General features: G+C 45.6%; 2 protein-coding genes across 2 annotated transcripts in view; one reads left to right on the top strand and one right to left on the bottom strand.

The window, feature by feature from the left end:
* Positions 1 to 18,579, top strand: part of LOC309558460 (uncharacterized protein) — a gene marked incomplete at both ends in the record, with an annotated part of 42,444 nt that overhangs the window by 12,660 nt on the left and 11,205 nt on the right. The window contains 2 exons of the mRNA XM_082261532.1: positions 3,416 to 3,490; positions 11,434 to 11,725. Of these exons, the coding sequence (XP_082117658.1) occupies positions 3,416 to 3,490; positions 11,434 to 11,725 (367 nt within the window). The remainder of the gene's footprint in view (positions 1 to 3,415; positions 3,491 to 11,433; positions 11,726 to 18,579) is intronic.
* LOC309557627 (uncharacterized protein) lies at positions 15,273 to 16,652 on the bottom strand (the record flags this gene model as incomplete). Its single annotated transcript, XM_082260418.1, has 1 exon — positions 15,273 to 16,652. Exon 1 carries the CDS (start codon positions 16,569 to 16,571, stop codon positions 15,273 to 15,275), a length of 1,299 nt encoding a protein of 432 aa, XP_082116544.1. The 5' UTR covers positions 16,572 to 16,652.

Genomic DNA, 18,579 nt, shown 5'->3' with positions numbered 1-18,579 from the left:
TTTCTAATGTAAAGATGCCGTTAGCTGGCTTGTAAAAGCATCTGATCAAATCGATCTCAGTTTGATCAGATGCTTTAGAGACCAGAGGAGAGATCTAAGGTCTAAAAGACCCCCGATCTCTCCACAAAGAGGACCTATCATTGCCCATGCTATCGCAAGTAATGTTGTTCAAGTTGATCAAAGTTGATTAAAAAAAATAATAAAAAGCATTAAGAGCCGGTTCACACTGAGGCGATCCGACTTCAGGGGGGCGACCTGAGAAGTCGCGTGCACCGCTGTGTACCGCGACTTGCAGGGACTTCACATAATGGAAGTCTATGCAAGTCGCTCCCAGGTCGCCCCAAAGTAGTGCAGGACCCTTTTTCTAAGTCGGAGCGACTTATGTCGCTCCTATTAGAACGGGTCCTGTACTACTCAATGGACCGCGACCGACCGCGACTTGTCAGGTTGACAAGTCGCCTGACAAGTCGCGCTAGTCTGAATGGGCTCTAAAGGTACAATGTAAACAAAACCTTAAATAAAATAAATAATTAACATGTTTTAAAGCAGGCATGTCCGACCTGCGGCCCGGGGGCCGCATGCGGCCCAAAACTGCAGGCAATATGGCCCACTGCCCCATGACAATTTTTTTTTTTTTTGCTGGGGAGGAAGGCAGTCAAGTCAGGGGCACGGCCACAGAGGCTGCCTCGGAGGGGATCATCCACTAGTTGTGTTAAATTAGTGCTGGGGGGGCTTTAGCACGGGAAGGGCAAAGCAGCGTTTTATTACTTATATACCTTAACCATAGTATATATTTTATATGCGGCCTGAGAAAATTTCTCTACACTCAATGTGGCCCAGAGAAGCCAAAAGGTTGGACATCCATGTTTTAAAGAATTTAACTTTTATTATTTGCATTGCTGTTATAATAGCAATTGTTCAATGTGTTGCTTTTGTTTGTAGCAGAAGACACATTCCAACCATGTATGTTCCCTTCCTACTAAGACGATTTTACTTTATAAAGGAGATACTCTTAGGCCTCTTGCACATGATACTCCTGTTTGAGCATCTACTTTTCAGACTTTTTTTTTTTTTATGTATTTCCGCGCATTTTCGCGTTTATGCGTTCGTGCAATTTCGCGCGCACGCGCGCATTTTTGTGCAAATGCGCAGAAACGTATTCTCATGTTCTTGTTCTGCACAATATGCAAATGGACATTTATGCACATTTGTACATATTTGCGCTCATTTTCAGGCATGAGGCGTAAATTACTGATCAAAAAAGCAGATTTTTTTTCCTTTACTGAAGAATGCACGGCGCTTGTTTACGTACCCGTGTGCATAGGCACACTACAACTAATAGGTTGTATTTTAGCTCAGTAAAAAAAAAGCTGTACTGAGCTTTTTCAAATTGCGGTGATCAAGAGGCCTTAAGCCGGCTGTAGATGGATCAAAATTCAGCCACTTCAGCAAGCAGGGATTGTCAGAATTTCAATCCATCTATCCATTGACTTTTGTACCTGTTGGGGTTTTTGTGTTGATGGGGGAATCCGATGATTTTTTTGGTTGAATGAAAAAAAAAAATGCATCATCTATGGCAGGGGTGAGGAACCTTTTTGGCTGAGAGAGCCATGAACATCACATATTTTCAAATGTAATTCCGTGAGAGCCATACACTATATTTCAGGGGTTGGGAACCTTTATTTAATATTCATATTCATGGGTAAAACAGTTAACACAGTATGTTTGAAACTAAATACAAGTCAATGTGTGCATTTTATGTAAGACCAACACTTTTAGCCTCCGTTCACATTAGGTCGCTCCGACTTAGGGGGTGACCTGTGAAGTCGCGTGCAGCACGACTTCGGCGCGACTTGTACGGACTTCACATAATGGAAGCAAATGCAAGTCGCCTCCAGGTTGCCCCGAAGTAGTACAGAACCCTTTTTCTAAGTCGGAGTGACGTGTGTCGCTCCTATTAGAACCGGTCCTGTACTACTCGCGACGGTGTATGACTTGCCAGGCTGACCAAGTCGCGGTCCAGTCGCAGTCCAAGTCGTACCAGTGTGAATGAAGTCTTAAAGTACAATAAGGCTCTGAATTCTTTTTACTAACGTTTTTATGCTATTGCTAACCAGTGATGAATAAAGTACTTGATTAATGTGACTTCTGATGCTGCATGACTTCACTGATGGCTTCATAGTCTGGTTGATACGTGGTGAGGTTAAGCTTCATGCAAGGCCCTCAGATGCAGAGCACATGAGCCGGCGGCGGTACCGTGAGTAGGCAGCGGGGTCCGTAGCACGGCAATACGATCACCCAGAGACAAACTGAGGGTAGTGGTGGGTAGCCCACAAAGGGTACCATCGATGGGTGCAGAAATCTCCTTGGCACCGGGCACAGCTAAGCGGATGGCACTGGATTGAGTGGTAGACGCGGCGGAGCTCTGGGGCTACACGTTCAGCGCGGCTCGACCCCCTTTTATCACGTACCTGGAGGTGAGCCTGAACGGTGAGGAAGGCCTCTCTTACGCCTCTGACTCGGGGCCCCTGATAGTGCAGACAGGAGGTGCCGGAGTATAGAGTAGCATGAGTGCCTGATGTAACTGAAAGCAGGCTGATGTCCACAGACAGGGATAGCCGGGTAGGTCCAGAGGATGAGCAGGTATGCAGGCAACTAGTGCTGGTGGCAGGAGCGTAGTGAGACAAGCCGGGTCAGAAGCCAAACGGTAATGCAGGAGCCAGAAGGAGCAGACTGGAGCGGAGGTCAAGGGATAAGCCGGGGTCGGTGCAGGCGGAGAGCAGAGGATAGTCAGGACAAGCCGGGTCTGGTACTGGTAAGCAGGATACAGGTTAGCAGGTTCAGGTCAACAAGGCTGAAGACAAAGCAGCACTGGAGCTGAGCAAAGGCTGGGTTAAATAGCCCATTTGGCGCCAGCATCTGTCATGTTGCGTGCTTGCGTGTTTGCGTGCGGGCGTTCACGCATTCGCGCATGCACATTCGCCAAGTCCCGGCGGGATTGGACAGAAACACAACTTTGAACAGCAAGCCTCTTCTTACACCTTTATTAAAGATTTGTCTGCGAGCCAGATGCAGCCATCAAAAGAGCCACGTCTGGCTCACGAGCCATAGGTTCCCTACCCCTGATCTATGACCTGCCTAAAGCTGGATACGCATTATACAATTTTTGTTGTTCAATTTACTTTAGATTTACCTTCAACTCTATGTAGTGCAAGGGTGTGCCTGGTTACATACAGTTTGAAAGTGTTTAGGTTTGATCTCATATTATATGGTTTTGGTAAATCCAAAAGGAAAATTGTATACAAATATAGTGTGTAGCCAGCTTTAGAACTGAGAGAACACAATGGAGGTGTTATCTGTACAGATGGTGTGTAGTATCACAAATATCCTTTTCTCATTCTTGTTCTCTTTTCAGGTGTTTGCAGCTCTTTTGCTATTTCTGTTCCCATTTGCCGTTTTGGGTTTCACAATAAAATTCCTCTGTTCTCGGGTAAGTACAATTACTCTGAAATGTAAAATCTATTAATAGGAAAATATCACATTAATTTTTCAGCTGTAGGTATATAAAACCAATTTACCCCAAAGAAATACAAACTGGAGGCTAAATTCCTGCTGGTGGACTTCCATGTTACTCAAATTTATTAAAGTAGAACTAAAGGTATACCTTTGAGCAGAGCTTTTTTTCTCAAAGAAAAGGTGAAGGAACTCTCCCTTTCTGAGTTCCCCCTTTTCCCCACCCCTATTTACCTCCGAGGAACGTTCCTTGGTTCCACCCCTTGCCCATCTATCTTTTTGTGGCAAGTAATTTGTTAATGAGAACAAGATAAGCAGTAAAGTAGATCCCCTGCAGCCAGCAACAACAATAGACCCCCCCCCCTCAAAAAAAATAAAAAATGGACCACCCGCAACAAATAATCTCAAAACCCCCAGCAACAATAGCCCCCCAGCAACTTTAGACCCCGGCAGCAGCAACAAATCTCCCCACAGCCATCATCAACAGACCCCCACCCTCAACAGTAGAACTCTCCCAGCAACAAATGACCCCCAGCAATATAAACGACAACAAAACAAGGGCGCACCGGCCTAGTGCATTATCTCTTAGACAGGTTTATTAAAATAATAGATTAAAAGTACTCACAAACGAGTTTCTTGATAAAAAGCACATCAAATAAAATAAAATCCTCAGCAACAAGATCGGGATTGAATCGTCCCCTGAAGCTGTGCAGGCTTACGCGTTTCGAGGCAGCGCCTCTTCCTCAGAGCCTTTTATTCTATTTGATGTGCTTTTTATCAAGAAACTCGTTTGTGAGTACTTTTAATCTATTATTTTAATAAACCTGTCTAAGAGATAATGCACTAGGCCGGTGCGCCTTGTTTTGTTGTCGTTTATAGTGTTTTCCGGACCACCCTGGTCCAGCGAGGGACTGCAAGGCTGAAGTATTATCAAGTTGCCGTGTCATCTGTTCTCATCTACAAGCCTGCAATCAGGTTGGACAAGAGGATTGCACCACTCAGAGCGCAGGGAATAGGTGCTGCATCGACAGTACATTTGCTTGTTTGACCCCCCAGCAACATAAGACCCACCCCACCAACAATAGATCCTCCACCAATACCAATAGACTTCCAAAGCAACAATAGACCCCCCCATGCAAAAATGGATCCCCTCCAGCTACAATAGATCCCCCCAGCAGCCAACATCAGTAGACCCTTCAGCACATCCTAGCACCTCTTGCATACATTCCGTACTGGAGGTGCCGGGACTGCGTTCCCCCGCGTTCCTGCTGAAAAATAAGCCCTGCCTTTGAGTAAAGGAGGGTTAGAACCCTTGTCAGTTTCTGTTGCCTTCCCATTGAAGAGATGTAACCTTTCTTCCTGTTCCATAGCTAAAACAGGAAGTGAGAGAGAATTCCTCCAAAGTGAGGTTATCCCTGGTGATCACCAGAACTAGTCTCTCCATTAAGAGATTTCTTCTCTATGCTTGTTCTGGAGACAGCCCACATTTGGGATTTTCTTTCACTTTTGGTAATAACGGTTGCAAAGACAACTAGTGAGGTTGAATCTTCCTAATGAGGGTACACACAACAATAAAAAAAACTTATAATAGAACCAAAAAGCAGTGCCAATAAGGAAAAATAACAATAATAACAATAAAGTCCCAAAAGAGGAGTCTTTAAAAGAGGTAAGATGGAATTGAGGTCCTCCAATCACCGGTGTGCAGAAGTGGAAAGATGTTCAGAGACACCCCGCGACCGTTCAAAACTGCCTACCAGAGAATCTGACCCTCCTTTTACAGAAACGGCAGGGATAACACTGATAACAGTGACTTGAATGGACCTCCCTCCTCCTTCACCAGCCAAAAGCGCCTCCAGAAAATCCTAACCTCCCTTCCCAGAGGGGTCAGAAATAGCAGGGACACAATAGGCATAAAGGCAGAATGGACCTTCCTCCTCCTTCATAGCAGAACGCCACCTCAGAATAGAAAGCAATCCAATAGTGCAGTATGTCCAATCAAGAGTATTTTTATTAAAAGTAATGCACTTATATATGTGGGATGGATAAAAGCATATATGTAGAGGAAATAAGAACCGCGGTGCAGGAAGCGTGCTAGTCATTCGAATGCCCAGCTGATGGGACCACCTATAAAAAAAAAAATTGACAGGGGTTACAATCCCTTTCTACTTGATCCAAAAATAAAAAAGAGTTATATTTTAATCTGCCGGTCATGGTTGTGCATATAAATAGTGACATGAACATTTTGTCATGGGCTTTGTAGAGGGGTCCATGAGGATTGCCATGCAGTGAGGGGTGCCAGTTGATATCAAGGGGGGCTGACACAAAAGATATGACCTGGATCTCTGGTCTCAGCATGGAAGAACTAGGGAGCATCTTCAGATTTATTTTAACTGTATCACCAGTGAAGTTCCAGCCATAGACAAGGCAGGAGAATAGACTTTGTCTTCTGGTCCCTGGCCATTCTTTCTGTGCAGTAAGATGGGGTCATTTTAAGTAAATCTGTCCCTGTATATGAGGACAACTTCAAATTCCAGTACACTTGGAAGCTCTAAACATGAGTTTATGAAGCTTTGAGGCTGGGTTCACACTGCAGCATGGAGGGACTCAAAGCAGGGGTCCAGTGCCTCCCTGTTCACTGATTCAGGTCTGATTTCAGTCCAAATTTTTCACTGAATTCGGACCTGAAATGGACCAGATGTACAGGACTCCTGTGCAATTCGCTCCAGAGCCGCTCCGGAGATATGTGAACCGGCTGCATAGAGATTCGGTCACAATTTCCTTCGCAATAGTGTGAACCCAGCCTAAATGTGAATTCAAGTCCTTAAAAATTTGTGTAGTCAGTCTTAGAGTTAAGCCGGCCATAGCCAGTTCCAATCTTGACCGGTTCAGCAGGGACTGGCTGAGATTTGAGCCGTGTATGGACAGACTTAAAGTAGAACTATAGGCAAAACTTTTTTTTTTTTTTTTGGATAGAGTAAGAAAGGGTTATAACCCCTGGCACAAAAATTCTGTGTAGTCAGGCCCATACCCCGAAGTAGTAATATTCCAAAAAACAGAGAAAAGATGGGGCTTTGCGGGCCAATGGGAGGAGAAGGATCACAACCACAGCACACATAGAACTAAAAAGATAATTTTATTATACATCTTTAAAACCATACATGAGCATGTGTGCCCATGTCAAACATATTAAAATAAATGCATAAGGTCACAATGCAGAAATACTTCCCAACAAGGGAGAGCTGATAGCCTGTATGACAAGGTGACCTTGGGGTCTCAGGTGGAGCACGGTCAAGGGAGGTCCCCAGCAAGCCGAAGCGTTTCGCACGAGGCTTCCTCAGGGCCAGAGAGACCAAGACAGAACGATATTTCCGATGTGACTCAAGCAATGGCAGGCAACAACAGGACGCAAGAGAGTGTCCAAGGTACATGTAGATATAATAAAGGAAAAGGCATTGGCAGCACTCCAGGTTGAGTCAAAATCCAGATTTATTGACTGGACATCCAAATATGACAATCGTGACAAGGTAGACGTGTTTCACACACTGACTGCGTGCTTAATCATTATCATTATAGTAATGATTAAGCACACAGTCAGTGTGTGAAACGCGTCTACCTTGTCACGATTGTCATATTTGGATGTCCAGTCAATAAATCTGGATTTTGACTCAACCTGGAGTGCTGCCAATTCCTTTTCCTTTATCAAGTTTTCACGGAGGTGAGCCGGGGCATGCACCGGTGTGAGTCATCAGGCAATTCCACCACCTTGAGCAGTGAGTTCTTGTCTCTTCAATTACATGTAGATATAATTGCTATGTAATCACCCCCAAATGACAGCAGTGACTTGAAGCTTCACTATCAAAGCATGTATAAATATGTATCCATCTCCATATTCCAGGCCTGACTGGCTACTTAATATGTCTATGTAGATGGTATACAGCCATAACAGCTAGGAGCATTCCAACAATAGGATATCCTAAAGGTCCTATGTATTATAGGCTCTATAAACAGCATGTAGCAAATATGAAGCAGGTAACACTTCAAGTCTATCAAATGTCAAAAGGGGGGGAGGGCTTTATTCCTCCTATAGATGCCAGATTAAGTGGGCCTATAAGCAGTATATAGCCAGCATAGGGCAGGTAGCACTCCAAAAATCATCATGTATTAAGGAGGGGGTTCCATATGGACACCAGGCAACAATAGGCCTCTAACGTATCCTCCGTGTGTGTGCCTGCCTATAACCCCTGTCAATTTTTTTTTCGCCATCTGTGTCTCATTGCGGAGATTTGCCTTCCCTTCCTGTCCTATAGCCAAACAGGAAGTGAGAGGAAATCTGTCACGTACCTGGTCGGTGAGCCTGAGGTGTAGAGGAGGGCCTCTCGTACAACTCCGACTCATGGACCACTAATAGTGAGACAGCAGTCACAGGAGCATAGTGACGTAGGAGTGCCTGTAATCAGTCCAGTAGTTTGCGTGGCCGCAATGAACAGGCTGGTAGAAGGCAGCTGGAAGCAAGACTTTTTGGGCTGATAGTTGTAACAGGCTGGATGAGCAGGGTGCAGGGTCAGACAAGCCGGGTCAGTAATGGTTGGGCAGGATGGACATAGACGATAGGCAGCAGAATAGTTGGGTCACAAGCCAAGTCGGTACCAAGAGAGCAGCAAGGCAGGATCAGGAGGCAGAAGCAAAATCCAGAAGACAAGCCAGGGTCAGGGTATAAAGCAGACAAGCACAGGTTAGGGATAAGCCAGATCAAGATTAGAGGTCACACAGAGTCAGGAAAAGTACACAGAACTTGCAGACCAAAAAGCAATGAGTCCATGCAGGGAGTCAGTTTAAATAGCCAGCCTGGCATCAACATTAGTGACGGGCGCGTGCATTAATGTGTGAATGCACGTTCGGCAATGCGCAAGTGTGCATGCGCCTACATTTATGCGCACTCCCTAAACCATAAACAAGAACGTCTGCTTGATCAGTTGCTGGTCTGCATATGCATGCGCCGAGGAACTCCATCTATCCTATGGACCAGACTTCTCTAAAATATCCCTGCAAGTTAAGACAATTCTTTGGGGGCAGGTTCTCACGATGTCTCCCCTCATAGATCGCATTGTCGGTCCACGGCCTTTACTAACAGCCAAACGAGCACAGAATCTTAAAGATAACCTGTGCCACTCCGAATTTACACGCTCTCGGAGGGAAGACAACTGGTTAACCTCATTGCCTCCCCTAAAAGAGATGTTTCCCTGTGACAGATGTAATATCTGTAAGTCAGTACTAAAATGCAAAACCTTTTCTAGCTGTGACGGACAAAGGGAATACACCATCAACAGTTTTATAAACTGTCAGACAGAGCGCGTAATTTACGAATTGATTTGCCCGTGTAACAAATCTTATATCGGTAAAACAAAACGCCAACTGAAAAGTGCACATCTCTGAACATATTTCCGACATAAGAAAAAAAGTGGACAATAGGACCGTACCCCTTCACTTCCTGGAGCACCACGATGCTAATCCAGAAGGCCTTAAAGTAAGGGGCATTTATGCACTTAAATTACCAGCGAGAAGGGGGGACTTTGATAACGTCCTCCTCCAAAAGGAAAAGATGTGGATATATACCTCGTGGCTTGAATGTGGAGTTTAATCTCCAGCCCTTCCTAAATCCATAACCTAGCCCTCTGGACGTCGTGTTTACCCAGGTAGTGAAGCTGGAGGCCCTGCTGCACCACACTGTATATAATTCACAGTCTTTTCCATACTAACTTGCTCATGATAGAATTAAAAGCATGTATCCAGCTTCTCTTCGTGATTTAAACTGCACCATCTAGTTGGCAAAACCATCCACCCAGATGGAATAAACACCAAATAGACTTATAGATATTAAGGCACTAAATTCTCAATGCAATTTTAGCTGTTTACGTGTTTCCTTTGATGTTGCAAAAACGCACAGCTCTGACCTAGGTTAATCCTCACAGAGATGACAATTTCGCTGATATTAATCTTTACAACCCTTTGTGTTCGCAATAGGGTTTCTTTTAACCTGTTCACTATGCAGTACTTTTTAATTGAATGTGTTTATGTTTTGAACATTTGTCTGCCCCACAGCTACGGCTTTATACCCAGTTGGGTAGAAGGATTGACATCCCTATTTGAATATATGGAATTTTTTAGACCATGTTGCTACCCTGTGGGACAGACATAACGCCGCTGTACCAGGTGATGCCATTACTATTGGTGAATATATCAATGTATTAACTGGCTATAGTGGATTCTGAACCAGTATGGAAATAACATGCACTTTGACCCATAGAATGGGTTAATTACCATACCGGTCATGAAACAGTTAAATCCTTACAGCCAATCACGGTCACTATATAATATGGCACCCCAGGCAATTACATCAGCTCTGAATAAACCGACTTGCCCGTCGGTGAAACGCGTCAGCGTGTGGCGTTGTGGCACCCCGCACTCTGTGCCCCCCTTTGTCCACAATTCTGCCCAAGTATCTGCAACCCTACAGGATGTGTTGTGCGGCTGTTCCCCTTTAATCGCCGGGAGGACTCGGCTATCGGAAGTGACGTCGGTCACTCCGTTCAGGAAGTAGAAGTCCCCAGGCTGTGGCGGCTTAGCTGAGGGTTGAACGCCGCAGCCAAACACCGGACCGGGCAGCGAATACCGGTGAGACCAGGACAGAGCATTGGACCTTCACGAGGTCAGGACGAGAATCTCCACCCGGACTCCACATATGGAAGACACTCTCAGGTAAACTGTGTCTTCATCCCCATGATACAACATCTCCCAGGGTGCTTGTGGGACATTGCATATCCGGGGTCTCCCCCAACATTGGAACCGGCTCCGGAGCTCTTACAACAGTGTCCTCCATTCCATCCCCCCTATTGTACTCCAGCTGGGATCTCCTGTGTTCCCTTTTTTCTTTCAGAGCAAGCAGCAATCCTGGACCCCTATCCGTAGAGGACTATTGCCATTTTGGAACCAACTTACGGTCCATATACACAAACAAGTCCACTCCAGGGACAATCCACAAGGCGTCAGGTCCTGTCTCCATAGGAGTACTCCATAGGGTATCTATACTGGATGCATCCTCGGTTGGTCCACTCACACCACCAGGCACACATACCGACTTTCTTGTCGATATCTGCCTGGCGTTGTGTACAACTCATACATGGCCTTATGCACATCAGCTGTGGTTTAGGCTTTATTACTACGTTAGTTGACGTGTGAGCCATCCCAGCTCACTATCTGGGCTAATTCCATTGTATCTGTTGCATGCACTTCACCTTATCATGCTGGGTGCCACTTTTTAACATTTTTAATGTGTTATTGTACAGTGTGTCCTTCATCACCTCTGTATATTATTTTTATATTATATATTTTTTTCTCTGCACAGGCACAAGTGCCTTAATAAAATTGATATTTTTTCACTTCATCCATTGGCAGTAGTGTCCTTAGTTGGTTTTCAGTGGATATGCCCCGCCTTGGCAGGACATACCACAAAACTTTTTTCACAAATTCTTTGGGGGCCCCCAAGTCACAAGAAACCAGTGTCCCCATTGGAAGATTTCCCCTCTATTAATTTTCTGGGAAAAACCCAAAATGTGGGATTTTTTTTAACTTTCATTTTTAATGGTAATGGTAAAAAGACAAATAGAGAGAGGGTGAATCTCCCTAATGGGGGCATAGACAGCAATACAAACCAAGAGGGGCTCAAAACCCTCTTCACTCTATCCAAAAATTTAAAAAAAGTTTAGAAAACCTAAAAGTCTCCATTTCAATATATAGCATAGCAAGAAGAATTACAGTAAAAGTCAAGAATCCAGTATGGATAACACAAAATAAACAATGGATTTATAAGTGAGGACACCTTATTTCTTGAAGATATTGTTTTCATGTGATCTCTTGCCTTAGTTCAAACAGATCTTTTGTGTTCTGAGACGAGTCATTGGGATCTTCTCTTACTCATCCCCTGAAGATTACCACTGGATCACACAGGGCCTGGGATCCCAAATGTTTAAAGGTTCTGTAAAGTCAACTTTGCCCTCAGTCATCTCAAATAAGAACAAAATGAAATTCAAACAAGATGTTGAGAAGTGTGATTTTGCCATCTTATATCACACGAAGAATCGAGGACGGATTAACGTCACCAATGTGACAGACTCCCTTTATGACGATGAGATCGAATACATGTCCTCATGTAAAGGTATAATGTAAAGCTACCGTCCTGGTCTTTGGTATGTAGATAAAAACCCAAACTAAGGTGATTGTAACACTCAAGGGTCTATTTATAATAAATTCTTGTGAAATTGTTTTAGCATTCGCACAGAAGTCCTAAATAATCCTTGTGAAATATCAATGTCTATTTGTTGCCTTTAGCAGGGTGAATGTAACATTCCCTAACATCCGATTGTAAGAGAAAAAAGCCTTTATAGCAGGGTTCCGGCCACAGGGGTGAAATTTAGCTAAAAATACCCCCGGGACAGTCAGGGATAGTACATTCCACAATGGAAAGCCTCTGAACTGTCCCGGGTCGCACTTACTTGTAAGAAGAAATACTTACCTTGAAAATTTCTTCTTCAGCGTTGCCATCTCGGTTGTGGGCAGCTGAAGCCAGCGCATCCTCTTCTGCGTCCTCTTCCGTGTCCTCTTCTCCCAGAATGCGCCTGCACCGGCCCTGCTCATCACTTTCGGTGCAGGCGCGTCATCCCTCCACAGCTTCTGGGCATGCCCAGAAGCTGTTTAGCAGGGAATGAGGTGCCACACCTGAACTGACGAGCGGGGCCGGTGCAGGCGCATTGATTCCTGGGAGCGATGACGTTCAGCTCCCAGGAATCATTGCAAAGAGGAAGTGATGGCGCGGGCCGCAGCCGCAGAGGGAGGAAGTGGAAGAAAGGTGAGTATATTTTTCTTCAATAACAAGGTAAGTAAACAAAAAGAAAAACCGTAATTATCCATTTCTTTTTCAGGTGACCAAGAGCAAGCGGATGGCCCAAAATCGATTATGTCGATTTTGTGGCCGGAACTCCGCTTTAAGAAGATTCGACCAGAGGCGGTAAAGAACATTTAACCAATAGAATAAATAGCTTACCAGCATAGGCTAAGAGCATTCAACCAGAAGAGGAAATAATTTGAGCAAAACATTTGCCAAGTGTATGGAGATTTGTATGCTCACCGTTCTGCTACCACAGAGAGGGAACTGCTATACAGAACTGATACAATATTGCAGGGATGGAACTCCATTGTTTACCCTAGGTGACCTGTGAAGAGTCTGGTAAACCTATCAAACAATCGAATTCTATCTCTTCAACAGTGTATCAATTCTGTATAGCAGTTCCCTCTCTGCAGTACCTAAATCATCACTTAAAGCAGGCATGTCCAACCTGCGGCCCGGGGGCCGCATGCGGCCCGGAACGGCAGGCGATGCGGCCCACTGCCCCTTGATAATTTTTTTTTTTTTTTGCTGGGGAGTAAGGAAGTTGAGTTGGGGGCACGGCCACAGCGGCTTCCATCTAACTGTAGGCAGAGGCTGCCTCGGAGGGGATCATCCACTAGTTGTGTTAAATTAGTGCTGGATAGGGGGCGCAGCAGCGCGGGAAGGGTGCAGCAGCGTTTTATTACTTATATACCTTAACTATAGTATATATTTTATATGCGGCCCGAGAAAATTTCTCTACACTCAATGTGGCCCAGAGAAGCCAAAAGGTTGGACACCCATGACTTAAAGTAAATACATGAACATGTAATGGTCATAATGCAGTACTTTCACGATCCACTCTATTCATTTAAATGCAAAACAATCGAACTGGATAGAAAACAGCCCAATGACATTAAAGCGGAGTTCCGGCCTCAAAAAAAAATCGATTTTGGGGCATCCGCTTGCTGAGTGTCACCTAAAAAAGAAATGTATGCTCCCGAATTTTTTTTTTCACTTACCTTGTTATAGAAGAGAATATACTCACCTTCTGTTCACTTCCTCCCTCTGCGGCCGCGGCCCGCGCCGCCTCTTCCGGCTTGCGATGATTCCTGGGAGCTGAACGTCATCGCTCCCAGGAGTCAATGCGCCTGCACCGGCCCCGCTCGTCAGTTCCAGTGCAGGCGCGGCATTCCCTGCTAAACAGCTTCTGGGCATGCCCAGAAGCTGTGCAGGGATGACGCGCCCGCACCGGAAGTGACAAGCGGGGCCGGTGCAGGGCATTCTGAGACTTCGACGTCACCGAAGAGGACGCAGAAGAGGACGCACTGGCTTCAGCTGCCCACACCTGAGATGGCAGCGCTGGACAAGACATTTTCAAGGTAAGTATTTCTTCTAAAAGGTAAGTGCGACCCGGGACAGTTCAGAGGCTATCCATTGTGGAATGTACTAGCCCTGACTGTCCCGGGGGTATTTTTATCTAAATTTCGCCCCCAAGGCCGGAACTCTGCTTTAAATTTGCCCTTACTCACAAAAAAAAATGTACATTCATGTTCTCAAAAAGAATGGCTATTTTTTTTCTTTAAATACCCCCCCCCCCCCCCCCATTACAGTGCAATGGCCTCCCTCATATTATATCATATTATTCCCACTTCTGGTCCAACGTTTTTAGCTTATAGTGTTAGTCTATTTTCTCTATTGTTCAAATAATGTGTAAAGGAGTTGTAAAGTCAGAAGGTTGCATTCTATGCATTAAGATAAAAAGCTTTCTGTGTGCAGCAGACCTCCACAGCCCCCCTAACACTTACCTGAGGTCCCTCTCTGTCCAGCGATGTCCATGAGTGTCCGAGGTTCTCCCTCCTGATTGGCTGAGACACAGCAGCGGTGCCATTGGCTCCTGTTGCTGTCAATCAAAGTCAGCTACCCAATCAGGAGAGAGAGGGGGTGGGGGCGGGGCCAAGGTGCCATGACTGAAAGGAAACAGGGAGCTACGACTCGGCTCGGGTGCCCCCATAGCAAGCTGCTTGCTGTGGGGGCACTGAAAAGGAGGGAGGGGCCAGGAGCACAAAAGAGGGACCCGAGAAGAGGAGGATCCGGGCTTCTCTGTGCAAATCCACTTCACAGAGAAGGTAAGTATAACATGTTTGTTATTTTATGGCCCCTTTCACACGTACGGTCCGTTTGTCCTTTTTTCATCCATCCGTTGACAGATGAAAAAGGGACATCAATGCATCTCTATGTAAAAACGGATGACAATGGATGATCATCCCTTAACATCCATTTTCATACACTTCCGTCAATGTCCGTTTTTTGGAACGGATGAATGCCTTATTTTTCATCCGTCAAAAAAAACGGATCGGACGAAAAACAGATGTAATTGGACAAACGGTCCGTTTTACATCCGTTTTTGCATTAGTAATCTTTATTTGCATAAAAGATATACAAAAAACAATACTTTTGTCGGGGTACATTCTCCCCTGTACTGCGACGCAGCGCATAAATACACTACATTACAATACATTTCCGGTCATACTAATAAATACATTCAATCACATCCATTCATTCTGCGGTATGATGCCTGATGTGGTGTGCGGAGTAAGGATACCCCGTGCCATCACATCATGCATGACGCCGCAATACCCCTGAAGCATGAAACTAAATAACAGTGTCTATACGTTACGTTACTCAAACTGTATCAATACTAAAACATTTCAAAAAAGCAACAGGTGTGATGGGGGTTGGGAGAGTGGGGGTAGGGGGAGGGGGAATGAAATCACAGGCCCGAAGCTTTATTGAATGGACAAAGACACACAAGGGAGAGTGGGGGAAGGGGAAATCTTCAGACCTCCTCTTCCTCCATGAGATCCATCAGGTTATAGTCTCTGAGCAGACTGTGGATCAGTCTGCGACAGTCCTCAATGGACATCCTCTCCCTCTGGTGGATAAGGCGCTTTCTGGCGCACCATAAAGCGTCCTTAAAGCAGCACAACACCCGCCAGGCGTTGTCAATGTCCTCTTGGGAAAAAGTCCCATGAAAAAGTCCATTCAGCACAGCAAAATGTGTGATGGCAGTCTGTGGGACAAAGTCTCTCAGTTCAGGTTCCAAGGCCCTCAACAGGCTCTGTGCAAATGAGCACTCCCAGAAAACGTGAAATGACGTTTCCTCGTGGATGATACAAAAGGGGCAGTGCCTGTATCTGCACAAGTTTCTGGCATGCATAAATGTCCTGAGTGGCAAACCCCCCTGGACAGCCATCCACGCCAGATCTTTATGCCTGTTGGTGAGTCTCTTTGAAGAAACATTCCTCCAGACCACTTTGCAAGTGGCTGAAGGGAGGCCTGGAACAGTCTCAGCAATGTCCGATGCTCTGATCAACTTGTAGATAGTTTTTGGCTTCCACAAGTCGGGCTTAACTCCATGCAGCCCCAGCTCCTTGATGAACTTGAAAGTGTCCAAGTAGTACCAAGGAGTGTCCCAGTTGTAGGGGATGGAGCTGTCCCATTTGTCCCATCCAAGGGACCTCCAGAGAGGCAGGAGGAAAAAACGGGACATGGAGTTGCCTCCAGAGTCCGAAGTTCTGTCAATCAAAGTTCTGCGGATGCAGTTGCAGGCAAAGAACACCCCCAGTAACGTTGCGATGTCGGGCACGCCCTTACCGCCCTTGAGGGGTTCCTTTAGCATGACTGCACGCTTCACTCTGTCCATCTTGGAGCCCCAGATGAAGTGGAACACCGCCCTGGTGATGGCCTTGCAGGTGTTGACCCGGGGGGGCCAGGCCTGGGCGAGGTACTGCAACACAGGGAGGATCTCGCTGCGGAGTACCAGTGTTTTCCCTTCGATGGTGAGTTCTCTGAGGCTCCATAGTCCAAACTTTTGTCTCATCTTGGACAGTCTCTCCTCCCAAGACTTCAGGGCTGCGCCCTCAGCTCCAAACCAAACTCCAAGAATTTTGATGAAGTCCGCCTTGATGCTGAAAGGGATTGATGCAGAAGAAGGCAGGAACCACTTTCCGAAGAGCATGATCTCTGACTTCCCGCAGTTGACTTTTGCCCCTGAAGCTTTGCCGAAGTCCTCACAGGTCTGGACGAGCGAGTCGATGGAGCGCTGATCAGCACAGAACACCGTTACGTCGTCCATGTAGAGTGAGCACTTGACAACCCTTCTGTCCGGTCCCGGTGCAGTGATCCCTCTGATCTCTGGGTTCTGTCGAATGCATTCGGCAAAGAGCTCTATACAGCAAACAAAAAGCAGAGGTGAGAGAGGGCAGCCTTGTCTGACCCCAGAGAGAACAGGGAAAGGGTCAGTTTTCCAGCCATTCACCAACACCGTACTACAAATGTCATTATACATCACATTCACATACGAACAGAACATGTCCCCAAGACCAAACCTGCGCAGAGCTCTGCACATAAACTCATGGGAGACACGGTCAAAGGCCTTTTCCTGGTCAAGACTGACCAGGGCCGCGTGCACACGGCGGCCTCGAATGTACTGGACCGTGTCCCGGACAAGCGCGAGGCTGTCCGCAATCCTGCGACCAGGAATGCCGCAAGTCTGATCCGGGTGGATGATCTGTCCGATGACAGATTTCAGCCTGTTGGCCAGAACCTTGGCGAGGATTTTGTAGTCCACGTTCAAGAGAGAGATGGGACGCCAATTTTTCAGATCCCCTCTCTCCCCCTTACGCTTATACAAAATCGTGATCATCCCCTCCCTCAGCGACGGAGGCATTGTGCCCTCCACCACCATCTCCTCGTACAGCTCGAGCAGGTCCGGGCCAACGAGATCCCACAGCGCTACATAGAGCTCCGCTGGGAGACCGTCGCAGCCCGGGGTCCTGCCTTGCCTAAAGGATCTGACGGCAGAGTGCAGTTCCTCCAGCGCCAAGGGGGCGTTGATTGCCGACATACCTGCAGGATCAATTTGGTTAGTGATACCTGACAAGAACCTGTCGGCCTCAGCCGTATCTGTTTCTTTCGGGGAGTAGAGGTTGGTGTAGTAGTCGCTGACCACTTGCATCACAGCCTCCTTCCCCTTCTGGAGTGTTCCGGTCTCGTCCCGCAGCTCAGACAAGGGAGTGTGTCCTGAGTGGAGTTTCCTGAAAAAGAAAGAGTTACATTTCTCACCTTTCTCAAGGTTCTCCACCTTGGAACGGAAGACGAGGTGCCTGGATTCTTCCTCGTTTTTGCATTAGTAGTGGATGTAAAAAAAACGGATGAAAAATGGATGCAAAAACTGATACGTTACTTTACAATCACTTTAATTCTTCCTCGGGGCAAATGCTCTTATGGCAATTTTTAGTTAGGATTGCATGTTAGCAAATGTTATATTTGCCTGAATAAATGCAACAAATAAAAACTGGCATTTCAAACATATTTAGAAACATTACATTTATTATTCATGACTTTTGCCTGACTAAATTTTTTTTTTTTATAAATAGACCCATTGAACATTGGTTTTCTGGGTATTTTGTGAGATATGGCACATATGGAGAAATGTTTAGTGATAGTAATGTTTTGTTTAAGGCAATGATCCCAATCATGCAGATAGCTTTAAAGTAAATGTAGATGCTAACTGAAAAAAAGATATAATAAAATATTTAAATAAATGTGAATGTAAAAGGTGTAAATATCGAAAAAAAAAAATCCTTTAAATGATATGCACTTGTGTAGCAGTACCAGGCACTCCTCGGTAGACAGCAAAGAGTTTACTGTCTGGTGAGTGCCTCCTTTGTCACTATTAGAGAAGTAACAGCCTAAGAACAGAACAGGGTCCACATACACTATAGTTCACAAATCTTTCTTTACAGGAAAAATCACTGTACAGTAGATCCATTAGAACCAACCTTCACTTGATCCAGCACTATCACACACAAAAGCCATATTGGGGAAAAGACAGCTTAAAAAAACAGATAGTTTAGAGGAAGTTATAAAGAATTGCTGCTGCAGGATAATATTGAGAACTCAGGATAAGGTAGTTCACTGAATGCTTTCCCTTGCTGCTTGGAATTGCTCTTTAAGTTCCTGAGTAACAGAACATCTCACACCACGTTTACCTGAATGGCGGCCATCAGAGGATTGCGGCAGCAATGGTCTTTATGTTGGGTAAACTGTTAAACTTACTTTTTGAATGAAAATGATGTTCC

Source organism: Pelophylax lessonae (assembly GCF_965119305.1).
Source record: "Pelophylax lessonae genome assembly, chromosome: 6".
In the NCBI taxonomy this organism is placed as follows: domain Eukaryota; kingdom Metazoa; phylum Chordata; class Amphibia; order Anura; family Ranidae; genus Pelophylax; species Pelophylax lessonae.
Note: the sequence above shows the minus strand (reverse complement) of the source record. Positions and strands in the feature narration are given on the sequence as shown.